This window comes from Seriola lalandi, unplaced genomic scaffold (assembly GCF_002814215.2).
Source record: "Seriola lalandi dorsalis isolate HSWRI2012SDOR001 ecotype SW California unplaced genomic scaffold, Sedor1 jcf7180002054940, whole genome shotgun sequence".
In the NCBI taxonomy this organism is placed as follows: domain Eukaryota; kingdom Metazoa; phylum Chordata; class Actinopteri; order Carangiformes; family Carangidae; genus Seriola; species Seriola lalandi.
The window spans coordinates 90,768-102,305 of NW_019525491.1; the positions used below are offsets into that span (position 1 = coordinate 90,768).

The 11,538-nt window shown below is 41.0% G+C and overlaps 1 protein-coding gene across 1 annotated transcript; it reads left to right on the forward strand.

Moving 5' to 3' along the window:
* Nucleotides 1-5,071: 5,071 nt before the first annotated feature.
* phox2bb (paired like homeobox 2Bb) lies at nt 5,072-9,391 on the forward strand. The gene is made up of 3 exons (XM_023393603.2): nt 5,072-5,541; nt 6,194-6,381; nt 6,783-9,391. Exons 1-3 carry the CDS (start codon nt 5,301-5,303, stop codon nt 7,209-7,211), a joined length of 858 nt encoding a protein of 285 aa, XP_023249371.1. The 5' UTR covers nt 5,072-5,300; the 3' UTR covers nt 7,212-9,391.
* Nucleotides 9,392-11,538: the final 2,147 nt, after the last annotated feature.

Sequence of the window (11,538 nt, forward strand, 5' to 3'; positions counted from 1 at the left end):
GGGGTAATGCCAGTAGACTATTCTAAATAAAATATGCCCTGACCCCACTGGGGGTGAAATGCAGTGGGCAAAAAAAAAAAAGAAAAAGAAAAATGACAGATGATGTTCCAGATAGCCCCCCCATCCTCAAAGCTTGTTGCAGCTCCACTGAGTCTGAAACACAGTGTCTGTGATTTCAAACATTTTGAGAGACTCTGCAGCAGCATCCAGGCCACACTCAGGCCCGCGCGCTCCATCCGTGCGCCTGCACGGCTGCAATAAATTAATAACAACCAAACAATGTGTCGTGGAGAGGCGGATTCAATTACTAAGTTTATTTACAGGGAAAATCTCATGAAGGCCATTGACCCACGTTAAACAGCGCGGGATGAAACGATGACAAGAGCTCCGATAAGAATTTAATTCCATCTCATTTCAGACGATTTTATGAATCAAATTCTTGAACACTGGCAAGAGATTTAATGATCACATCTTTGCGAAATCTTATTTCAGAAGCGGTCGATGGCATTTCTCTGCGTTAATGTCGACTTAGAGGTTGGAGTAATTTAGTAATTGATTCCTTGCCTGGCTCTCGCCCGTGCCAAGGCCGCGTTTGAGGGTAATATGTTTCCTAATCTTATCCCCCGGAATAAGATTTTTATGTTAATCCACTGGCTGGTCTCCTGGTCACTTGGGAAGCGCAGATAAAGGCTCAGAGGGGCCGGAGAGGCCAGGAGAGAGGAGCCGTGCTGTGCAGGAGCTGGCTGCAGCATCTGGAAAAACAACGGGACGAGTTAATGGGAGATAAACAGAGAAATATAACAAAACAACACAACTTGTGGTGAATGAGAATAAAAGATTTACCTGGTTCCTCGTGTAGAATCTGTAAATGATTCACTTTATTTCTACATGCTGAATATAAGGTTGATAAACTGCCCCCCTCCACCCATGGTTTCATATGCAGCTGTGCTTAACCCCACGTCATTTTAACATTTATCATGAGTTATAAATATAAATATAAAAGAAACAGCCTACAGTTAATGCATCAAAGATCAAATCTAGGTTTATTCTTCTCTACATCCTTGCAGACCGCCGTCACTCACGCGCCCACACATTTGTGCCAAAGACTCATCAGGTGAAAATGCGGCAGAAAACACCGTCTAATAACAATAACAATAACAACAACATGACCGAGGCTGTCTGCACGCGGCAGCCTCAAACACTGACGTCTTTTGTGCTGCACGTTTTTTTTTTCTTCCTTCAGACACAGAGAGAAGACACCAGCTTCTAATTGAATTTCGTCTCTTCTCCAGATGTCACTTTCCATCTGTGTGCTTGGAAACGCGATGCGCCTGTTTACGCACCGACCTGAAACACCTTTTTTTTCCTCAGTGTCTAACAGGAAAAAAAAAGACTAAATATAAAAACGGGTTATGATTTAGTGTTTTGGATGAAAACTGGATGGTTATTGTGGGAACAGGAATTCATTCTTTTCCACCTCTTCTCACGTATTTTGCAGGTGAAGGCGCGACCCTCGCCTTTGATCCATCCCGTCAAATTGAGACATCACACTAAATTGCCACGAGAGCATCCTCAAAATGATTTTTTTTTTTTTTATCTGCTCGCGAGCCCCTCCTCTGCAACACGCGGCCTTATTAATAACCGTTTTGATAAGCGTAGGATTTCCTCGGGCGGAGGAGTGAGACATTGTCGGTGAAATGTGACAGCGGGACCCTCCCATCGCTCTCTCTCTCTTTATCCTCCTCTGTTCCTTTGCCTTTTCGGGGGAGTGGATCCATCCAATCCATCCAGAGACAATGGCATTTTGTTCCTCTTTTTGTCCCTCCTGTCGACCCGCATTCCTATATTGCTGAGCAACGATAGTGCGCACTAAATGGAGAGGAGTTGCTCCCATATCCCGGCTATTGTCCGGCACTTGCCGGGGGAATTTAGGGTCTTGCACACATCGCATTTTGCTGATTTATTTAAGTGAAGGCAGACGGTTAAAGCTCTTTATTTGCCTCATAATTAGGAATTAACTACCGCTTTACTTGAAGTAAAGGATCATTATGATACTGTAAATCACTGTTTTCACGCAAGGTGCTTCATATAAATGCGCGCCAACCTGCAGCCACCAGGCCTCTATCTGCACTTTAACTGGCTGCACATTTTGCATCTTGCAAAAGATTTAAAAAATAATAATAATTCTTTAAATCAGCTCAGACTACTGAGTCCCGCCTTTCGGATTTGATATTCTCACATCAAAACATCATCCCGTGCTCTGCTCACCCGAACCAGCTGAAAGAATTAAAAGATGTTGAAACTATAAAGGAGGAGGCGTTTCAATAGCTGGTGGACTGTGGTGGAGGGACTATAGAGCGTTAGAATAAAGAGCGGCTGCAGTGAAAGAAACCGATGGCTAAAAGCTATAATTGTATTTGCCTCGGCGAAATATCAGAAAAGACTTCTCGTTTCTTTGAGCGTTATTAGATTAATTCTCAGAGATGGTTTCTTTTCTCGCTGCCAGACGCGTGGAGGGAGGACGGTGAACCATTTGGCTCTTTGGTTTCAATAATCAAATTAACCATTTGGTACAACTTTTGGGTCCCAGCTCGTGTGTGGAAAAGGGGAAAATAAAAAAAGAAAACATTTACATAATAGGGACCGCGGGTTGTGTCAAGAAAGAATTAACTTTTCTTTTTTTTACTCGGGTTGAAAAGACAATGTACACACGGAAGAAAGGGGAGAAACACACTGCAGCGCGTCAGCAATTGTGTGGAAAAATAATTGATGGCAAATGTGAGCGGGTCTTCTCTGTTTTAACACATTATACAGGCGCTGCACCGTGTGGCCTGAAGCCTTATGGACAAAATGTCTGATTTATAAAAGCGTTTGGTGCCATATTCAACATTTAAATCTCCTTTTGTAATAGGCCTTTAGCAGCAGGTGCAGCCTTTTGAGTTTGGAGAAAATTTATCCTGAAATTAAAATACATTTGCGCCAGAATCACCTTTTCTTAGAAAAAGATTTTAAACTAAATTGTAGACCTCACACACTGACCTGCGTGGTTTATCACTGTTATTATTAATATTATTAGTTTTTAAATATCTGCCTTCAGTCTCGATTTTAAGATATCAATTATTTTTTTTAATATATATTTTTTTAATTATGATGAAAAATAAGATCAATACTGTGAAAGACAAAATCAAATCAAATAACTCTGAGTCAAAGCAAAAGATCTATAATAATTCTATAATAAATAGTATTAGGTTGTGAGACAAACGTTTATAATAGTGTCCAAACTGACACCAGAGCCACGCGTGAGAAAAACTCTGATATAAACCAAGTGTGGAGCATCTCTCAGTCCCTGTAGGATTTTATTATAGGAGAATATTCTAGGGATTTTTGGATGTAGGGCCTCAGAAGAAGAACATCAGCACACAGATCAATCACTGGTGAAGAAAGTCAAACATCAAACACTCATCTACTAAACTGAATTGATGCGCCATCGTTGCTGTTGCGCCTTTTCGTGTTTCGTGTAATTTGGGAAAGAGAGAGAAAGAGAGAGAGAGAGAGAGAGAGAGAAAACCCGCAGCTTCAAACGAGGACTTGAACTCGGTCCAATGAAAAAAAAAAAAGAGGAGAAACGCACCGAGTGTGTGTGCGCCATACAAAACGGTTCACCTTATTACACAAACCAAATTAACCACTCAGCCAATATTGTGAGCCTAAGAGGTCCGATGACTGCCGCGCCAGTTCGTTACTTTCATTAGAAAGATGTTATTTGCCAAATAAACGGAATAATGAAAGTAATAAAGACAATTACAAACTCATTTGAATCATAAAAACACACCCGGAAGTTTAGCAGAGATTATGCTGCAGCAGAGCAGGGGAAGAATTAGGAAAACGTTGTGTGTATTTGGCAAAAAAAGGGGGCAACTAATATGATCAGAAGGAAGCCGCTAAATGTGTTTATTACTGTGAGTAAATTGCAAGATTGAATGTCCCGGGCTTTTAAATCATTGAGACAATTTCACTTCAGTTTCAGCTGCGTCGTCATAATGAACCAGAAATGATAATATTCTGATTTAAAACTCTGCTAATTAAAAACAAAGAAGTAATAACCGGTGCAGTTTATGGGGGAATAAAACAAAAAAGAAATCAAAACAAACGCGGTGTTGGTTGGATGTGGTTGGTGTGTAGACACTGGGGGAAATACACCTGAACACCTGAACTTATCTGCACATTCAGTGTTAAAATCTGATTTTTCTAAAACAGGAAAGGGTGAAAAATCATCCAGTGAAGAGAAATAATTCACCTGAGTGTATGTCTGTTTGTTTCGGGGGGTTTTCGCAAGTCTTCCCTGAGAGGAGGCAGAAAAACGCGGGTCACACTTGGTGTTTTTTTATTTGTTTTGTAAACCAGTTCAACTTGATTGTGGTGTAACTCTTGTTGCACAATTTTCTTTGTGCAAAAACAGGATTTTAAATATCTAAAAGACAAAATAGGTCGTTATCACTGGATAGAAAATGTTGGTGTTTTGCTGCCTCGGTGCGTGGAGGAGAGGAGAGTGGAAAGCAGAGTGAAAACAGTCGGAGCAGACGGGCAGAAAGAAGAGGCAGAGGGGGAATACTATGTGAAATCCTGCCCAAGGTATACGGTCGCTTAAAAGGCTTAAAAGCTTGGAGAAAATTGGATCAGGGAGAATCGTCACCCAACTTTCATTATTTCCAAGTGGTGTGATTGAATTAAAGGGCAAGATGGTGGTTGGAGAGGAGTGGGGTGGATGGGTAGAGGGGTGGAGGGGAGGCGGCGGCGGCGGTGGAGGGGTGCGTAATGGCGTGGTATTAAATTCTAATTAGAGATGCAGGGGATCAATGATAGGGAGGTTGGACAGCCCGGGCCCCCAGTGCCAGCCCAATAGACTGATGAGTTATTGTCATGTAAAAAAGCGCTAGCAATAAGACCAAACGCTTTGCTATTGTCCAAGCGGAAAGAGCCAAGTTTATTATGAGGACTATATGCTCTAGAGACCTCGGGCTAGGCGGCTCTTAGGGGGCTTTTCATAAAACAGGGCTAGGTTCCTATAAAGGAGGCCAGTTTTGGAGCAGGCGCTGAGCAGTGAACATCTACCCACCGTCCAGCCTCCTTCCAACCAGTTCAAACCAAACAAGTCATCTTTCCCCCCCATCTCAGACCGCGCGTCCTCCTCATTTTTGGTTTTTTATTATTTTTTTCTTTCAAACCCAATTTTTTGGGTGTTTTTTGTTTGACATTTTTCCCTGGAAGTGCAGCTTTCTATCTCCACCGAGCTTTCTCAAATGTATAAAATGGAGTATTCTTACCTAAATTCCTCTGCCTACGAGTCATGTATGGCCGGGATGGACACGTCGAGCTTGGCATCGGCCTATGCGGACTTCAGTTCGTGCAGTCAAGCCAGTGGGTTTCAGTACAATCCCATCAGGACCACTTTCGGGGCCACCTCCGGCTGTCCGTCCCTCACGCCGGGGTCCTGCAGCCTGGGGACCCTGCGGGACCACCAGAGCAGCCCGTACGCCGCAGGTAAGCAGCGGCTCCGGAGCCTCAACCCGGCGTATTATAGGACGCCTTGATTGCATTTGAAAATGGAAATGTGTTTAGTATTTACCAAACGAAATTTGCTTACACAAATGAAAGAATTTATCACGTTAGAAGCGATTGCAGGCAAGCGGTAATTCGGTTACGGGGTTATACTATCCCAGTCACACCCAAAACCGCCAACAGAATTATCTTAAGCTGCCAAAATGATAGGCATAATTTATTTACTTTGCGATGAGACATAAAGCTTCGAAAATAATTAGATAACCAAAGACTAAAGCTCATTATTGACACCGAATTGGAGTTACAGTAGCAACAAGCGGGGCGGATGGGAACATTATGACAAGTTTTCAAACTTGAGCCTCAATCTGAGGAGCAACAATTAGTTTAACATTACAATTAACCACATCACAGGTCAGCAACGTTATCAATTCACAACTAATTCACAGGTAATCAAAGGCATAATGCGATTGAAAGCTTCAGCTCCTTCGTCCTTAACCGGATTTTATACAAAATATCGAATTTGAATTTACTTCCATTTGACAACATCACAATTACACACGCTCCTATGTCTCCCTGTTTCTGCACTGATAAGACCACCGCAGGTCTAACGGTGACATTTCATTTCCTTTTACAGTTCCTTACAAACTCTTCACGGATCACGGCGGACTGAACGAGAAGAGGAAGCAGAGGCGCATCCGGACCACGTTCACCAGCGCCCAGCTGAAGGAGCTGGAGCGGGTTTTCGCTGAGACTCACTACCCGGACATCTACACCAGAGAGGAGCTAGCACTCAAAATCGATCTGACTGAAGCCAGAGTGCAGGTACGAGGAGCCACCGGCTCTCTCAACAGGCGCCAACCTGCTCCTGTTACGCACAATTACGCACAATTACGCACGGGTGGATTTATTATGCAAATAAGAAACTTTTTTTTTTTTTTAAAGCTTTAAACACAATCACTCATTTTTAACAGATTTTAGTGAAATAAAAGCTTTACTGGTTTCACGTGATGAGCTACTGGCCTCCACGTGCTGGCATCATTTCATACTGTGAAGGACTAATGCGCAAAATAAAAAGTTTGCGCATTTCTTTGGGGACATTTTCAGATATTCGAACCACCAAACACATTTATAAGCAAAATGATTCAATAATTGGCATCAACTCTGCCAAAGAGCCACTTTGGTGATTCCATACACAGTGGTTTAACCCTCTCTCTGTTTCCCAGGTGTGGTTTCAAAACCGGCGTGCCAAGTTCCGCAAGCAGGAGCGGGCAGCTGCAGCGGCCGCAGCGGCTGCCAAGTCCAGTTCCGGAAAGAAGTCCGACTCCAGAGACGAAGACAGCAAAGACACCAAATCCACCGACCCCGACAGCACAGGGGGGCCGGGCCCGAACCCGGTGCCCACCTCCAACTGCGGCGGACCGAGCCCCACCGGAGGCCAGGTCAACAACACCGGGAACGGACAGGTGGACCAAGTGAAGACCTCCGTGTCCACCGGCATGGGGGTGACAGCACCGAGCCAAGGCTGGGCCACCGCTCCGGGGACCATCACCTCTATCCCGGACTCACTGGGCGGGCCGTTCGCCAGCGTACTGTCGTCTTTGCAAAGACAGAACGGAGCCAAAGCTACATTAGTAAAGACCAGCATGTTCTAATGAAGCTGTGCAGCGGGGGGAGAGACACGGAGCAGAGGGAAAGAGAAGAGTTTCCTCCCTCCCCGGAGACTGAAAAGCAATTGCTCAAGACAGACTCACGGACAATAATAAGCAGTTAAAAAGAAGATGACAACTCTGTTATTTTATTTTTATGCCTTGCGCCGTTTCTCGTTGACTCCTTTGCTGTAAAAATATCCACCTTGACAAGTCATATTGTCTTATAATAACATTTTTGTTTTTACAAGCGCAAGTTTCCAGTCTTATTTAGGACGAAATATCCTGAAATAAAGCAGAATAAGATATTTTACTGTACTAATATCAACAAAATGAAACATCTGTTGAGGTTATTCATGGATACACACATGCAAGATTACGCATCTCATCCCAAATCCAAATGTCCTTCGTGTTTTAAGAAAAAGAAAAAGAAAAAACTCAACATGTTTAAGACTGAATACTGGTGAAGTGACTTGTTCAGATGAATATTTTTTGGCCAAGTTTAAGAGCGAACACAGACGTCTGCGCACTGGAAAACGCGTATCGTGCCATCAGCGAGCAACGTGTCAGAGTTCAACAGCTGCTTTGTTTGGTCAGAGAGACGTTCAGACTGAGGATGCTCTCTCACAAACCCACGCCCTCGAAAACAACAACAACAACAACAACAACAACAACAACAAACAATAACAACAACAATCCAACAAGACGCTGACACCATTTTGCTTTTCTGTTCTCCGTAAAGACACGACGTGCTGTGCGGAAACAGCCTCTTACAGCTGCGGGTTTGTTTCGTTTCCAGGGCTGCTGAGAGTTTAGTTTCTTTAAATTATCGATATAAACACAAATATTTCCTCGAGAGAGAAAAAAAAAGGCACAAACTACTGCAATGTTCACCTCTGACAGGAAATCTGTATGTTTTGTGTGTCTTTCTACGGCAGTGTTTTTGTGGCTCAAATTGTATAGTGTTAATACGTACTATTGTCTCCTATAGTTGAACCATAGGCCATACTCCCTCGTAGATCGATCATACAAGTCTTTTTGATGTTTTACAAAAATTTCCCTTGGAAGAATTTATTTTGGGTAAAAAAAGGGAATGGATGCAAACATTGTATTTATTTCTATATAATTTGCATGTTGTCTCTTTGTCTGATTTTCCAATGATTTCCCTCCCATTTTGTGAGCATTATGTAACATGTTTTGTCCGGGATCTGAAAGTTATTTATATGTAGGTAATGAATGCTTATATTTAAGAAGGAAATATTTCTACATGTGCACATAGTTTTCCAGGTGTACCATTGAAATGGTTGTTGATGATAAAAAAAAAAAAAAAAAAAAAAAAAAAAAAAATAGTCCAAGTTGTTTTTGTCATGTTTTCTTTGGACAAACTGTGGATAAAACTACAAGCTTATTGGTTATAATATAAAAACAGGTTTGCATTTTCTATCCTTATACCATTTCTGTATTTTCTTGCTCATAAATTCAAAGGTTGTTCGGTCATGGTCGTTTGAAAAGGGCCGAGGGTTCAGCACCACGGACAGCACCGCGCCGCCTCATCCAGACTTCAAGATTTATTTTTAACAAACAAAAGGGGGGAAATATTTGCCTTTAGATGCACAAAATTATATGCACGAATTATTCCAGTACATGCATATGTGAGTGTCAGTCTCCTAAAGTAAAATACAGTGTGAAAAAGTTCATTGACACCGAGAGAAGTCACTTAATTTGAAAGAAGAAAAACATAAAAAAAACGAGAAAAATGGAAACCAAGTTGAGCTGAAAGGAAACGGCAGAACTTGACAGCAGTAATCATACATATTAAAACTTAAAAAATTATTTTAAAAGCTCAGTGATGGATTTATAACATTTTTTTTTAGATATAAATATTGAACTAGATGTTATGAAAATGTGCACCGCGTCACGTTGTGACACACTGGAGAATCAACTTCAAGGAAAAGACTCACATGTCACAGTCACATCAACATTCATGAGACTGATGTTCCTCTGAGGTCACAGTTAGTGACCCAGTCTGAAATCCAGTAATTAATTGTGTTGCTTGATCACAGATATCAGACTGATCAATTTGGAATCAGGAGTTAATTTATTGTTGGGACTAAATCTCTGACTTGTTGGTTATTTTTAGTTACCCTGTTACCCAAGAATGGGCCATAAATAAGTGACAATAATAATACAGTGGTTAGTTGTGTCTGTCCATAGGCCACATTAAGTCATATTGGAAACACATTGTGGCAGGTTTATTTCTTTTCTTATTGTTTAATTTTGTATTATTGATTTTCCAACGTCATTGATGGATTATATTAAAGAGAAGAAAACCAGGCAGCAGCTGAAGGGGAAACAAACTTCAAACAAAGCACAGGTTTGTAAAAAAGACCTGACTGTTTCCTCGTTCACACACCTGCAGTGTGTTGAAGCCGGTGGCAAGAGTTCAGCTACATATTTTAAGTGTTTATTTGCTGCCTTTCTTTGCTTTATTTAAATATTTGTGGAAATTCATGTTTTTTTTTTTTAGCATTGTTGCAAAATTACAAGACAGACGCAGATTTTTAATTTATAACATTTTATTTATAAACATACAGTATGCTATAAATGCCATTGCATTTAAACATCAAATTAATCTATATTTCGGATAGTGTTCAGGTGAATATTACAATAAATACAGAACAGACGTAAAGGTTTTCATTCCTCAACTATCCTGTGAAAGAAGACCGTCTGGATACAGAGCTCCGTCTCAAAGATCCCGCTATAAGAGACTCAGCCGAGATTTATTCATTAACTAAATGAGGATAAAAAATAAAATACACAATCGGAACAGAAGCTTAAAAATACTGGAGATCAGAGAGATGAACCCGGAGGAGAAGCTTGGCTATAGGACGCAGTTCAGGAGGAGGAAGAGGAAGAGGAAGAGGAGGAGGAGGCTGCTAGTTTGCTTTCATACAGCAAATCATTTGGTTTTAGGCTTAAACGTGCATTTTTTTGTTTTTTTTTTGTTTTTAAAACATCCACAATACATAACCGAGCTCTTCTCATACAAGTTCATAAAAAGAAAAGAAGCAAGTGACTTAAAATGTCCAGCTGGCGGCACAGATCTTTAGTTTTCATCCAACCAAATATTGCACAGGTGCAACTGCTGCTGGTATGTGTGTTCATATTACCTCTGCTGCTTAACTAGATGTAACATGTACTGCTGATTTTTATGTTTTTATTTTATTTTTTTTCATTTTTATTTTATAAATGAACCCTACCACTGAGCAATTATCAAAATTACCTCAATTAATAGCATACAGAAGTCTATATCGCTCTAGAGTAAAACATTCAAAGTTCAATCAATGGTTTCCCCCTGCAGTGTATATATACTCTATACTGTGTATTCTTCCAGATAGACAACAAGTGTGTTCCTTTCTTTGCACTGGGTTTATCACTGCAAATCACAGAGGAATCACAGGGGAGAAATGTGAAATCAAAGGTTGTTGTTCATGTGAAAATAAAACTGTACTTATCAACTGAAGTAAAGCGTGATGTAAGGGAGGGCTGCAGCCCGACTGTCTGCAGTTCTAAGAGTTCAAATTTGGCCAAATCCCTCCCTCCACCCCAAAAATAATAATGATAAAAAACAAAAAAGGAGAAATAAAACACCACAGAGCTGGTGTTTTCTTTCCTGCATCACCTTTCTTTCCTAAGGCACATTAAAGTCCTGACTTTCCAAGCTGACCCGCTGAGGAACAACCTGCTGCGACCCAGACGCACAACAACAGCTCACGAGTCGTGTTATTGCCCTAACGATGAACTACATCCATAATAATGTGTTTATATTATAAAGATCATTTTATTCTGAGCACAGAACGAGAGACACGAGAGATCACTGTTTGGGCCGAAAGGGTCAAATAACAGCAACTTACTCTTTATTGAGCCTGTGGATCTAAACGGAGGGTTTATAGTGACCTTCACTGCACTTTTCTAAATGAAGCTTGTATATTGTTTTGTTTTAATCTAGTACTTCATTAAGGGGAAATCAAATTAATAATATTTTTCAGATCCAGCCTGTTTAGAGAAATTAAAACGTCCAATCTGAGCTGCCTCACTGCGTATCTTTCCATATTTTTTTTTTCTAGCTTCATCTCAAATTAAGAAAATAAACTTTTGTTAAATGATAAAAATTGATTCAATAACTATGTGACATATTTGCATTTCCATCATATGGAACTCAATGGTAAATATTTTCCATCTAGGAAACTTAGATCTGAACTGACTTCACACCATATTCTCTTTCTGTGTGTTCATTCTGACAGTATAGTGGCGGGGGGGGGGGGGGGGGGGG